At 41.3% G+C, this 15,074-nt stretch overlaps 1 protein-coding gene across 1 annotated transcript in view; it reads left to right on the top strand.

The window, feature by feature from the left end:
- LOC149436676 (uncharacterized) overlaps nucleotides 1-14,421 on the top strand; it is a 54,022-nt gene extending 39,601 nt beyond the window's left edge. The window contains exons 8-10 of the mRNA XM_089661604.1: nucleotides 1,501-1,547; nucleotides 6,613-6,696; nucleotides 13,622-14,421. Coding sequence (XP_089517730.1) covers nucleotides 1,501-1,547; nucleotides 6,613-6,696; nucleotides 13,622-13,738 — 248 coding nt within the window. The 3' untranslated portion in view covers nucleotides 13,739-14,421. The remainder of the gene's footprint in view (nucleotides 1-1,500; nucleotides 1,548-6,612; nucleotides 6,697-13,621) is intronic.
- The last annotated feature ends 653 nt before the right edge of the window (nucleotides 14,422-15,074 follow it).

Below are 15,074 nucleotides of genomic sequence, written 5' to 3'. Positions count from 1 at the left end.
ACATCTGGGGCGATCAAAGGGTTAACTGTGTGCTGTTTTACTATGTAAGCATGCTACCGTGCAGAGCAATACAAAGCAGCATGCTGGAGCTGACAGGGGAGAGATCTGTGTTGTTTACATACAGACCACTCCCCTGTCAGTAAATCTCAGACCAGGACCTGGTGATTGACAGTTGTAGTCGCCAATGGCGCACGTGCGCTTCCTACCTGGAAATACAAAATCATGTATATTTATGTGATTTTGCACTGCCCTGCCACCCTGTTGGAGTATTTGCGCTATAGGGCAGCGGGGAAGCGGTTACAGCAGTATTAAACAAAGATATCATATATTGCAGCTTACCAATCCTTCGTTGTGGTGACTGCATTAGTTTTTGTTTTAGGCTTTTTTCCCTTCATTGTGCTTTTCTGTACACGTTCCTGGAACATAGTACTTTTTTGTGTGCGTAGTGAAAACTCATAAAAAAGTGTGAAAATGTGCGCGTTCACACAACATGCACATGTGACTGGGAACTTAGGGTTCTTTAACATGTGCAGCTAGGACTGGCACTCTTCTGATAAGAGATTCACACTTTCAGAGAAACTACCATTTGCAGTGTTGCCCTCGTTCACTTGAATGGGTCATGATTGGCAGGCGGTATGGCCGGTGAACATGGCCTTCCTTTATCCATTGCTATATATGCTCCAACTTGGAAAAGCCCATATATTAGAGTTAGTGCCCCGCAAGCACAGAACAGCAACACCGGCTGTCCACATACACTCACCGGCTACTTTATTGGGTCCACCTTGCTAGTACCGGGTTGGACCCCCTTTGCCTTCAGAACGGCCTTCATTCGTCATGGCATGGATTCAACAAGGTGTTGGAACCGTTCCTCAGAGGTTTTGGTCCATATTGACACGAGTTACTGTTGCCTTTCTATCATCTGAAACCAGTCTGCCCATTCTCCTCTGACACCAGCAAGGCATTTTCCTTCACACAACTGCCCCTCACTGGATATTTTCTCTTTTTCGGACCATTTTCGGTAACCTTAGAGATGGTTGTGCGTGAAAATCCCAGTAGATTGGCAGCTTTTGAAATACTCAGACTAGCCCGTCTGGCACCAACAACCATGCCACGTTCAAAGTCACTTAAATCTCCTTTCTTCCCCATTGTGATGCTTGGTTTGAACTTCAGCAAGTCGTCTTCACCTCGTCTAGATGTCTAAATGCATTGAGTTGCTGCCGTGTGATTGGCTGATTAGCAATATGTGTTACCAAGCAATTGAACAGTGTACCTAATAAAGTGGCCGGTGATTACATGTGGCAGCATGGCTCTAAAGCCCATCGCTGTGCCACCATATACTTGCATACAGCCAATGAGCATGAAGAACATTAAATACCTTTTTATTTTCTTCTTTTTTTTTTAATTGCTTTCTCCTTTAAATGATTGAATAAATAATTTTAAGAATGAAATAAACCAGCAATTTAGTGAAGACAATTCATTGAGCTTCTTAACCTTTTTCAGGTGAGGTGACAAGTCAAGAGGCACCCTACTGCGAGATCATTACAAAGGTGAGAGCCTGGAATATTCTTTGAGCTCCGGTTCCATCTATGCGGGTGGTGCTGCTGCGGATCCACATGAAAATCCGTGCAGCCGCACCACCCGCACAAAGAAATGCGGACCCCTGGACGGGTGCCATTAGTTCTAATGGCATGTCGCGCGGTCATTGGAAAACGCAACTGTACTGGGAACGAAGTTCGAGTGCGGGACGCAATTTTAGTAACATTGCAGGGACTTTTTCCCTACGTGTCATGGGCACTGGAGTCCATTCAAATGAATGGGCTCTCGTGCCCATGCAAAATGCGGCCCGCACAGCCTCATAGATGTGAACCGGGGGTAAGCCAAAATGACCAAAAAACTCCTGGATTATGTGAAAAGTATAGCCAACTGGTGTTAAAGGGTTACTCCACTTTTGTGGAAAAAACATAGCAACCCCCAAAAAATAATAATATAGCCTATATACCCACATGGAAGAAAAATATATCTGAAATGTAGTTTAAAAATATTCTTTCCAAATATATTGACATATATTTGAAATGCTACAATATTGGTCATATTCAATTTATTTCAAAATATATTTCAATATATATATATATACTGCATATTGAAATGCATTTTTATTACAAAATATATGAAAAATATTTCTAACAATACATTTCAAATATTCTGTATGTCTTTAAAAATACAAATCTACATTTTTGGAATGCATTTACAAATATATGTAAAAATATCTGTTAAAATTACTTTTTTATATGTTAAAAAAAAATCTGAAGAATTTATTTAAAAAATATATATTTTTAAAAATATTTTTCATGTATTTTGTAATATATAAAAAACGCATTTCAACATGCATTGTATGTATAGATATATGATGTGATCCCGGCTGTTACACTTCCTCCTTGGCAGAGCTGATGCTGTTATCTTACAGAGATGAGGTCTTGAGAATTAATTTAGACTTTTCTCATAAATAGTAGATTTTCAAAATTGTATTAACTGTTTAGTGTTTTCTGTAGGGGGGTGTATTAACTGTTTAGTGTTTTCTGTAGGGGGGTGTATTAGCTGTTTAGTGTTTTGTGTAGGGGGGTGTATTAACTGTTTAGTGTTTTGTGTAGGGGGGGTGTATTAACTGTTTAGTGTTTTGTGTAGGGGGGTGTATTAACTGTTTAGTGTTTTCTGTAGGGGGGTGTATTAACTGTTTAGTGTTTTGTGTAGGGGGGTGTATTAACTGTTTAGTGTTTTCTGTAGGGGGGTGTATTAGCTGTTTAGTGTTTTGTGTAGGGGGGGTGTATTAACTGTTTAGTGTTTTGTGTAGGGGGGGTGTATTAACTGTTTAGTGTTTTCTGTAGGGGGGTGTATTAACTGTTTAGTGTTTTGTGTAGGGGGGGTGTATTAACTGTTTAGTGTTTTCTGTAGGGGGGTGTATTATCTGTTTAGTGTTTTGTGTAGGGGGGGTGTATTAACCCATTTAGTGTTTTGTGTAGGGGGGTGTATTAACTGTTTAGTGTTTTGTGTAGGGGGGTGTATTAACCCATTTAGTGTTTTGTGTAGGGGGGTGTATTAACCCATTTAGTGTTTTGTGTAGGGGGGTGTATTAACCCATTTAGTGTTTTGTGTAGGGGGGTGTATTAACCCGTTTAGTGTTTTCTGTAGGGGGGTGTATTAACTGTTTAGTGTTTTCTGTAGTGGGGTGTATTAACTGTTTAGTGTTTTGTGTAGGGGGGTGTATTAACTGTTTAGTGTTTTCTGTAGGGGGGTGTATTAGCTGTTTAGTGTTTTGTGTAGGGGGGTGTATTAACTGTTTAGTGTTTTGTGTAGGGGGGTGTATTAACCAGTTTAGTGTTTTCTGTAGGGGGGTGTATTAACTGTTTAGTGTTTTGTGTAGGGGGGTGTATTAACTGTTTAGTGTTTTGTGTAGGGGGGTGTATTAACCCATTTAGTGTTTTGTGTAGGGGGGTGTATTAACCCATTTAGTGTTTTGTGTAGGGGGGTGTATTAACCCGTTTAGTGTTTTGTGTAGGGGGGTGTATTAACCCATTTAGTGTTTTGTGTAGGGGGGTGTATTAACCCATTTAGTGTTTTGTGTAGGGGGGTGTATTAACCCGTTTAGTGTTTTGTGTAGGGGGGTGTATTAACCCATTTAGTGTTTTGTGTAGGGGGGTGTATTAACCCGTTTAGTGTTTTGTGTAGGGGGGTGTATTAACCCATTTAGTGTTTTGTGTAGGGGGGTCTATTAACCTGTTTAGTGTTTTGTGTAGGGGGGTGTATTAACCCATTTAGTGTTTTGTGTAGGGGGGTCTATTAACCCGTTTAGTGTTTTGTGTAGGGGGGTGTATTAACCCATTAGTGTTTTGTGTAGGGGGGGTATATTAACTGTTTGGTGTTTTGTGTAGTGGGGTGTATTAACTGTTTAGTGTTTTGTGTAGGGGGGGTGTATTAACTGTTTAGTGTTTTGTGTAGGGGGGTGTATTAACTGTTTAGTGTTTTGTGTAGGGGGGTGTATTAATTGTTTAGTGTTTTGTGTAAGGGGGTGTATTAACTGTTTACTGTTTTGTGTAGGGGGGGGTGTTTTATATGTTTAGTGTTTTGTATAGGGGGGTGTATTAACTGTTTAGTATTTTGTGTAGGGGGGTGTATTAGCTGTTTAGTGTTTTGTGTAGGGGGGTGTATTAACTGTTTAGTGTTTTGTGTAGGGGGGTGTATTAACTGTTTAGTGTTTTGTGTAGGGGGGTGTATTAACTGTTTAGTGTTTTGTGTAGGGGGGTGTATTAACTGTTTAGTGTTTTCTGTAGGGGGGTGTATTAACCAGTTTAGTGTTTTCTGTAGGGGGGTGTATTAACTGATTAGTGTTTTGTGTAGGGGGGTGTATTAGCTGTTTAGTGTTTTGTGTAGGGGGGGTGTATTAACTGTTTAGTGTTTTGTGTAGGGGGGTGTATTAACCAGTTTAGTGTTTTCTGTAGGGGGGTGTATTAACTGTTTAGTGTTTTCTGTAGGGGGGTGTATTAACCCATTTAGTGTTTTGTGTAGGGGGGTGTATTAACCCGTTTAGTGTTTTGTGTAGGGGGGTGTATTAGCCCGTTTAGTGTTTTGTGTAGGGGGGTGTATTAACCCATTTAGTGTTTTGTGTAGGGTGGTGTATTAACCCATTTAGTGTTTTGTGTAGGGGGGTGTATTAACCCGTTTAGTGTTTTGTGTAGGGGGGTGTATTAACCCATTAGTGTTTTGTGTAGGGGGGGTGTATTAACTGTTTAGTGTTTTGTGTAGGGGGGAGTATTAACTGTTTAGTGTTTTGTATAGGGGGGTGTATTAATTGTTTAGTGTTTTGTGTAAGGGGGTGTATTAACTGTTTACTGTTTTGTGTAGGGGGGGTGTATTATATGTTTAGTGTTTTGTATAGGGGGGTGTATTAACTGTTTAGTATTTTGTGTAGGGGGGTGTATTAGCTGTTTAGTGTTTTGTGTAGGGGGGTGTATTAGCCCGTTTAGTGTTTTGTGTAGGGGGGTGTATTAGCCCGTTTAGTGTTTTGTGTAGGGGGGTGTATTAGCCCGTTTAGTGTTTTGTGTAGGGGGGTGTATTAGCCCGTTTAGTGTTTTGTGTAGGGGGGTGTATTAGCCCGTTTAGTGTTTTGTGTAGGGGGGTGTATTAACCCATTTAGTGTTTTGTGTAGGGTGGTGTATTAACCCATTTAGTGTTTTGTGTAGGGGGGTGTATTAACCCGTTTAGTGTTTTGTGTAGGGGGGTGTATTAACCCATTAGTGTTTTGTGTAGGGGGGGTGTATTAACTGTTTAGTGTTTTGTGTAGGGGGGAGTATTAACTGTTTAGTGTTTTGTATAGGGGGGTGTATTAATTGTTTAGTGTTTTGTGTAAGGGGGTGTATTAACTGTTTACTGTTTTGTGTAGGGGGGGTGTATTATATGTTTAGTGTTTTGTATAGGGGGGTGTATTAACTGTTTAGTATTTTGTGTAGGGGGGTGTATTAGCTGTTTAGTGTTTTGTGTAGGGGGGTGTATTAACTGTTTAGTGTTTTGTGTAGGGGGGTGTATTAACTGTTTAGTGTTTTGTGTAGTGGGGTGTATTAGCTGTTTAGTGTTTTGTGTAGGGGGGTGTATTAACCCATTTAGTGTTTTGTGTAGGGGGGTGTATTAACCCATTTAGTGTTTTGTGTAGGGGGGTGTATTAACCCATTTAGTGTTTTGTGTAGGGGGGTGTATTAACCCATTTAGTGTTTTGTGTAGGGGGGTGTATTAACCCATTAGTGTTTTGTGTAGGGGGGTGTATTAACCCATTTAGTGTTTTGTGTAGGGGGGTGTATTAACCCATTAGTGTTTTGTGTAGGGGGGTGTATTAACCCATTAGTGTTTTGTGTAGGGGGGTGTATTAACCCATTTAGTGTTTTGTGTAAGGGGGTGTATTAACCCATTAGTGTTTTGTGTAGGGGGGTGTATTAACCCATTTAGTGTTTTGTGTAGGGGGGTGTACTAATGGTTGATTTTCTTTTTTGTTGCTTAAACCGAAGTTCTACTTTAAAAATATAATTCCTGTTTATATAATTTCTTATTCTATGTTTTACCTCTTGTACTATTCTGAAGGTTAAATTCCAGGAACAGAAAACTCCCCCCTTGCAGCAGGTCGCCCTTCCCATTGAGCTCATTTAGCTAGGGGATTATGATGACGTTGATATACTTCCCTTATTGATCATTCCTGCAGACTTCCTCCCCTTCATGTAACCGGTCCTTCTAGGCATCTTCCCTTTGCTACCGGAAAGCTCTCAGAAGTCATTCTGTACAATGCAGGATTTGGGGTGGGATGGGAGGCAATAGAGGACCTACTGACATTGAGGAGTGACAGACCTCGGAGGAGAGCATGGGCTGCCAGAGGAGGGAGGCATTGTGTAAATATATGGCATTATTCATCATTCCCTGGGCAAGATGAGTAGTCCCCCTCCCTACTGCAAGGGTGAAGGGTTTTTTTGGCCCCAGAGTTCACCTTGATGGAGTCAATTCTGCTGCCTCTGAGAGTATCCTCAAGCAGGTTACCCATTATATCTAAAGACTTGAGAACTGACTATGTGATTTCAGAAACCAGAGGACATCCAAGAAGCTGGAACTGATGAAAAAGAAAAGACAGAGATGGAAAGTGGCCAGATGGAAGATGGAGAAGAGGTAGGTACCTGGAGATGGATGAGAATGAGGAAAATTATATTACTAAAAACTATTGGGGCCCATTCACACCATAGTGGTGCATTCATTCACTTTCGTTGTGCATCATGCCATGCATCAATGTGTGTGTCAAGGCAGTCCATTGAAAATTAATAGGCTGCCTTGGCACCAAATTTAATATGTATGTAATCATTTTAAATCTACAACGTCAAAATTCGTTCATGATCCTGCCATTAAGGTCTATGGGCAGACACAAGGAGTACAAACTCTGTCCCTGCCTCCCAATCGTTCTCCTTCCTTGTCACTCTGTTACATTCTACCCAATGAAGACTTCATTCATGTTCCACCATTGTTACTATCAAGCCACCCATCCTGATCAATGATCTGCAGTTCCCATATGGCAGAAAAATATATTTGAAATATATTGTAAAAATATTCTTCCCAAATATATTGACATATATTTGAAATGCTACAATTTTGGCCGTATTCAATACATTTCAAAATATATTTCAATATATATATATATATATATATATATATATATATATATATTGTGGCAGTGCGGTGTTCTGCCACGGTCAAACTCAAGTTGAAAACCCTGGATTCTCAACCAGGCAGGTTGAGGGGCTCCAGAGAGTTAATGTATTGCAGAGGAAACTGACTTTTCAGTTTCCTCATTTATTCATAAAGTTTGTTTTGGGATCTGGAGCCTGGAGATTTCAAAGAGATCTGGGAGGGATGAAATCTCCAATCCAGGGTCCGTATTTTGAGAACCCCCAGCACACTGATTGCACAGGTGTGTGCAGGCCTTTTTGTAGAGGCCCAACCATAGTTCTGGGCTCCACCCCGGCAAACGGAGTCAGGAGGGCTCCACCCCGGCAGACGGGAGGTCTCTGCCTTGGAGTCAGGTGGAAGCCAGACTAGCTGTGTGCTAGTGCCATATTTTGGGAAGAGTCTGCAGGAGGCAGACTTAAAACTGTGTACAAGCCAGGAGGCTGAATATGATTTGCTTGATGTTGGATACCCCTGCGTGGGAAGCATTTGTGTTTCTTGAACTTTCTTGTAAATAAAAGTGGGCAAAAAAGCCCTTAAAAGAAGCGAGTTGCTGTGTGCTTTGAAGAAGCTCTACCACGTTGAAGCGAGCTCCCACAATATATATATAAATATATATATTATTCCCTGGCCAGGCTGGATCTCCTGCATGGTAGGGGTTGGGGAAAGACCTGGCCACCTACCTTGTACAATAATTGCTAAGAGAATTCATGGAAAAAGTTGCTTATTAATGACCATGCAATCGCCAAGGGTTGGATACGACTGAATGGAGATATATATATATATATATATATATATATATATATATATATATATATATACACAGTTGTGCTCAAAAGTTTGCATACCCTGGCACTGATATTGAAAATATGACTGATCATGCCAAAAAATGCTCTTTTATTGAAGGATGATGATCATATGAAGCCATTTATTATCAAATAGGTATTTGGCTCCTTTTTAAATCATAATGATAACAGAAATCACCCAAATGACCCGGATCAGAAGTCTCCACCCCCTGGAATTTTTGGCCTTGGTACAGACACACAAGGTGACACACACGGGTTACAATGCCAATTAGAGGTTAATGTCCCACATCTGTGGCTTTTTAAATTGCAATTAGTGTCAGTGTACAAATAGTCAATGAGTTTGTTAGCTCTTACATGGAAGCACTGACTAGGTTAGATACTGAGCCATGGGGAGCAGAAAAAAACTGTCAAAAGTCCTGCGTAACAAGGTAATGGAACTTTATAAAGATGGAAAAGGACATAAAAAGATGTCCACAGCCTTGAATATGCCAATCAGTACTGTTACATCACCTATTAGGAAGTAGAAACTTCGGGGATCTCTTGATACCAAGCCAAGGTCAGGTAGACCAAGAAAGATTGCAGCCATAACTGACCGAAGAATTGTTCGGGATACAAAGGGAAACCCATAGGTAACCACAAGAAAAATACAGGCTGCTCTAGAAAAAGACAGTGTGGTTGTTTTGAAGGAGCACAATATGATGACACTTGAACAAAAATGAGCTGCATGGTGGAGGTGCCAGAAAGAAGCCTTTACTGCATCAATGACACAAGAAGGCCCAGTTAGGCATGTCAAGGTGTTGTCAGTCATATTGTAACCACTCTTTTTTGTGACATTGGTGCAGTAAAAGCTTCTTTCTGGCACCTCCACCAAACAGCTCATTTTTGTTCAAGTATCACCGTATTGTACTCCTTAAAAACAACCACACCGTCTTTTTCCAGAGAAGCCTGTATTTCTTTTGAGGTTACCTGTGGGTTGTTCTTTGAGTCCCGGACAATTCTTCTGTCAGTTGTGGCTGCAATCTTTCTTAGTCTACCTGACCTTGGCTTGGTATCAAGAAATTACGCGGTGATTGAAATCTGTGGGCGCGAATGGCGGTGCGGGTACGGCGCTCGCCTCCTACCCGGAAATGTATAAGTGATTCTGCGCACAGGTGCCGTCCTGTAGCAGTATATCTGCTATAGGACGGTCCTTAAGCGGTTAATAATATTTTCCCTTTTACCAATTTTTTTTTCCAACACATTCCCCAAAAGCCCTGCAGAGGGGAAGAATAACTTGAATGGTAAAAGAAAAGGGGAAAATAAGGGTACCTTTGTGTTATGGGACTGTGGCAGGGTGATAAGTATCCAAGTCTTGAGTGGCACAGTGGCTTAATGGTTAGCATGTCTGCCTTGCAGTCAATGGGTCATGGGTTTGATTCCCAACCATGGCACCTCCTGAATTGAGTTTGAATGTTCTCCCTGTGCTTGCGTGGGTTTTCTCTGGGTGCTCTGGTTTCCTCCCACACTCCAAAGACATGCTGGTAGGCGAATTGATTTCTGTCCAAATTGGCCCTAATATGTGTATGCATGAATGTGAGTTGGGGACCTTAGATTGTACACCCCTTGAGGGTTAGGGACTGATGTGGATGTACAATATATATGTAAATTGACAGCTCTATATATGTACCTAAAATAAATCCCCCCACTGTATATTTACAGAGGGGGAACATTCTAGAAGGCAGGAGAGTTTTCAATTCCCCCAACTGGCATGAGGGGAGAAAAAACCATTAGAAGTTTCAAGTCCCCCCCATGGTATATCAATGGTGAAGCTTCTGGAAAAAAAGTAGTTTTATTATTATACAGGATTTATATATTATTATTATTATTATTATTATTATTATTATACAGGATTTATATATTATTATTATACAGGATTTATATATTATAATTATTATACAGGATTTATATATTATTATTATACAGGATTTATATATTATTATTATACAGGATTTATACAGCGCCAACAGTTTGCTCAGCGCTTTACAATATAACGGGAGACAATACAGCAACAATACAGTTCAATACAAGAGGATTAGGAGGCCCTGATCCTGGGAGCTTACAATCTAAGAGGGAGGGGCTAGTGGTACAAAAGGTAGTAACTGTGGGGGATGGACTGGTTGGAAGAGTAGAAGATTCCATTATTAGCTGAGGGCAGGATAGGCTTCCCTGAAGAGATGGGTTTTCAGAGATCACCTAAAAGTGGGCAGATTAGGTGATAGTCTGATAAATTGTGGTAGAGAGTTCCAGAGGATGGGGGAGGCTCTGGAGAAGTCCTGTAGATGAGCATGGGAGGAGATGACGAGGGAGCTAGAGAGCTGGAAGTCATGTGAGGAGCGGAGAGTACGGTTTTAAGTCCCCCATTACACCTGTGAAGTTTCAAGTCCACCCCAGGGTATATGATATAATGAGGAATATTCCAGAAAGGGGCAATTTTTAGCCCCCCACTGCACCAGGACAATCCTGGAAGGTAAAATTGACCAATGAGGTAAAGAGTTTGAAGGAGGAGAGGGCTATATAAAGGGGGTCTGCTAACAGTCATCATCAGTATCCTGGGAAGCATCTCTGTGGTGCTCCCTCCCGCCCATTTTGTTGCGGCCAATTATTATTGGTAAGTATATTATTCAGTATAGAAAATGTAATCAGTGAGCGCTTCAGATAATAGCATCTATAGCACGCAAGGTAACCAAAAACTAAACCTTATAGATACATATATATAGAAAGTGCAGCGCTAAAAGAAATATGTATGGTATATATATGTATGGTGTGTGTATATATATATATATATATGCTCCAAAATTATATCAGTATACCACAATAAAGTGTTAAAAACAATGACTAGACGAATAGTGACAGTTTGTGATAGGTGAACTATTCAGAAGTTGATAGTGACTTTTCCAATCCTGTGGTCTGGTGACAAATAGTGAAAATGCGCACTCACCAGATGTGTATTTTCAATACGCCTGTGATAAATAAACCAGAGGTCCCCCTCATGGGATGGGATGGATGAGCTGGGCCGTTTAGCGGACTCTCCTTCCTCTGGGTGTAGAGCAGCCAGACTGTTACCTCCCTCTGGTAAATGGACAGGATACTGGGCAGCCTACATCAGGGCGTGCGTCATCCTTAGAGCGGTATCAGGTGTCACAGGCTTATGATGGCCATTCCTTTCTGATGATGTGCTATTGCACGAAACGCGTTAAAGGGGCCTGCATGCCATGACGTCTATTTGCACATTTGGTCAGTAATTGTTTTTACTTGCTTTTATTTATATCTGAGTTATTTTACCACGTGGATTAATAAATACCAATTTTAAAACTACTACACTATGAGCTATTTCTTGCTGGCTCTGCAGTGAGCCCCATATCCATTCTAGAGCCCGAGCATCATAAACCTGTGACACCTGATACCGCTCTAAGGATGACGCACGCCCTGATGTAGGCTGCCCAGTATCCTGTCCATTTCCCAGAGGGAGGTAACAGTCTGGCCGCTCTACACCCAGAGGAAGGAGAGTCCGCTAAACAGCCCAGCTCGTCCATCCCATCCCATCCCTAGAGGGGGAGCTCTGGTTTATGTATCACAGGCGTATTGAAAATATGCATCTGGTGAGTGCGCATTTTCACTATTTGTCACCAGACCACAGGATTGGAAAAGTCACTATCAACTTCTGAATAGTTCACCTATCACAAACTGTCACTATTCGTCTATTCATTGTTTTTAACACTTTATTGTGGTATACTGATATAATTTTGGAGCATCTGTATATATATATATATATATATATATATATATATATATATATATACCATACATATTTCTTTTAGCGCTGCATTTTCTATATGTATATATTATTCAGTGCAGCTTGAGTCGTAGTGACTAAGCTCAGGTTTTGAGTGCTATGATTTAAGTTAATATGTATTAATGAAGTGTTATTAGAATGGATATTTGCTACTGGTATTTATTATTTACAGATTACGAAATCAAGAAAGTATGGACATTTAAAATGTTGTATACTTGCTGAGTATGGGAGATAAGTGTAGTTTGTTAACCACTTCAAGTCCGGACACTTTTACCCGCTTCCTGTCCAGGCCAATTTTCAGCTTTCAGCGCTATCACACTTTGAATGACAATTGCGTGGTCATGCAACACTGTAACCATATGAATTTTTTAGCATTTTTTTGAGACAGATAAAGCTTTATTTTGGTGGTATTTATTCCCCATTGGGATTTTTATTTTTTTTGCTATGTAAATGAAAATGTCCAAAAATTGGGAAAAAAAGTGTTTTTCTTATAAAATGTTGCAAATAAATAATATTTCATCATAAATCTTGGCCAACATTTATTCCGTTATCTTTTTAGTAAAAAAAAAACAACCCAAATTAGTTTATAACCAAAAATTATAATTTTTAAACTTTTTTTTTACATTTTTATTTGATTTTTTTATATTATTATTTATGGTTTTTTTTTGTTTTACATACTGTCACCCTAGCAGTACAGTGTCACCATGGTGATACTATACTACTTGTGGGGGGTGATGAAGATTTATTTTTTTTTTGCACTGATTGCTTTTACACCCATAAAAGCTGTAAAAGCAATCATTTCTCCTTCTCTCTGGCTGCATTCTTGCAGCCATTGAGAAATACTGTGTGAGCTGTGATTGGTCACAGCTTGTCACAAGGCTGTTGTGAATAGCCTTGCACCATGTGACCTCAGTGATCATTCACAGATTTCACACGTAGTAAGCAATGATGTCAGAAGTGACATCTTGCTTACTACTCTGCATGTGATCACTGACAGGCCAATCAGTGATCACATGATCGGGACCTTGCACAGAGGTCCCGTACGACGATCGGTGTTCCACTGTGTCTGGAGGACACAGCGGGCACCGGATCGCAGTGCTGAGCGCTCCCAGGGAGCGCACCCCAAGCAGGGGGCGGGGAGGACGTTTATAAACGGCCACCCGCCCCTGCACTGCCACCGTCCGGCCGTTTATATACATGGGCCGGATAGAGGTGGTTAATAAGTGCAGCTTGAGTCATAGTGACTAAGCTGGGATTTTTGAGTAATACATCTTTAAGTTTAAAAAGGTTTTACAATGATTAGTAAGTCGATATGAATAAATAAAAGTGTTATAATAAAAATAATATTTAAACCAATAATCAAAGTTGGCACCAAACAACAAACAACAAGAAGAGTTGTGCTCTTTATTTTATTGAATAGAGAATACTGCCTACAGTCCCATACCTTTGTGTCTAGTTCAGGGGCGGACTGACCATTCGGAAACTCAGGCACTGCCCGAGGGCCCGGGGTCAGTAAGGGGCCCCATGAGATGCCCCTGGTACCTTTCATAGACTTTTTTGGGTGTGGTTTGAGTGTGGGAGAGGACACAGGGGCCCCATGATCTCCTATTACCCGGGGGGGCCCCATGAGTTGTCAGTCCACCCCTGGTCTAGTTGTCACGTTTTCGAGTCGATTTGTTTCCTCGTATGATGAATCATGGAATTTATGTTTTCCTAATTCCAATTTCTCCCCCCCCAGGGTAATCTTGTTTATGCCAAACTGAACAAAACCAAACTGAAAGAGAAACGTCCAGCCGAGCATCCGGAGCAGAACGAAGAGGTTGTCTATGCTGCTGTGGCCAAAAACAACACCTGAATAGGGTTCATGTCACGTGGACGGCATTCTTAACCCCTTCGCGCCGGCACCTCCTGGCCCTTTAAGAGTTTCGGAAGCCGGGAGTTTAGGGTCATGTGACCGCCGTGACGGCAGTCACATGATCAGGAAAGGTCCCGATCGAAAGAGGAGATCGGGACCTTTCTGTGAGTAGGGCCCGCACTTTTGGCACATATGTCCTTTTTTAATAGAACGCAAATGTGCGGCCGCTCGGCATCTAGGTCCAGATGCCGGGAGGCCGCATATTTGCGTTCGGCTGGCATGAGGAGGTTAAAATGCAAGTAAGCCATAAAAATGGGTGGCACATTGGCTAAGCGGTTATCACTTCCACCTGGCAGTACTCGGGTTGTTGGTTCAAATCCCAGCCACAGCATCACCTGCCTGGAGTTTGCATGTTCTCCCTGTGCCTGCGTGGGTTTCCTCCGGATACTCCAGTTTCCTCCCACACCCCAAAGACATGCTGGTAGATTAATTGGCGCCTGTCTAAATTGTCCCTAGTATGTGTATGTATGAATGTGAGTTAGGGACCTTAGATTGTACGCCCCTTGAGGGTTAGGGACTGATGTGAATGTACAATATATATGTAAAGTGCTGCGTACATTGATGGCGCTATATAAGTACCTGAAATAAATTATAATAAACTTCAATTATTTGCCCTCCCTCTTCCTTGGATGTCAAATGCTTATATCATCTGTCTAAAGTTTATTCTGTTTATAATTTCCACCTTTGCCCCCCCCCCCGCTCCCGCTCATTAACATGCAATGAAATTATTAAATAAAGACTTTCCATTTGCATTTTAGACCTGCTAATGTTATCATTGAGTCTCTTTGATTCTCTATGCAGTGCAGGCAGATCGTGGCTGGTGGGAGGGGCTGTACATAGCTTCCTGAAAGCATCACAGCACCCTGCCTCAGTACTCGTACTCAAGAGCCCTCAGCCCTGATGCAAGGAGTGGGCTGGCCTTTGGGAGGAGTTATGTAAGTAAATGACATGATAGGTGGATGTCAGCCTGGAGCAGTGGGAGTTGGGACAGACTGTATTTGCATGCGGGCCACCCTCGGTAACGCCCATATGTGATGCTGAACCTTCATGATTAATGCAGGCCATACACGGGTCAAATTCCAAACAAATTTTATTTAGACAATCGGAAATTTCGTGGGTTTTGCAATCCGATGGCGCCACCATTGATTTCGAAATTCGACCAACCAAACCTTTCATTGAACCTCGTGTTGCTACAGAAAAGATTTTTCGTGGCCAAGAATTTTCTTTTCTTTCCAGATCGCAGCTCAGGCTCATTTCTTTTTCATTTACATTTCTC

This window comes from Staurois parvus, unplaced genomic scaffold (genome assembly GCF_062004578.1).
Source record: "Staurois parvus isolate SC_StPar_1 unplaced genomic scaffold, SC_StPar_1.0 ptg001352l, whole genome shotgun sequence".
Lineage (NCBI taxonomy): Eukaryota > Metazoa > Chordata > Amphibia > Anura > Ranidae > Staurois > Staurois parvus.
This window is presented reverse-complemented; position numbering and strand designations above follow the sequence as displayed.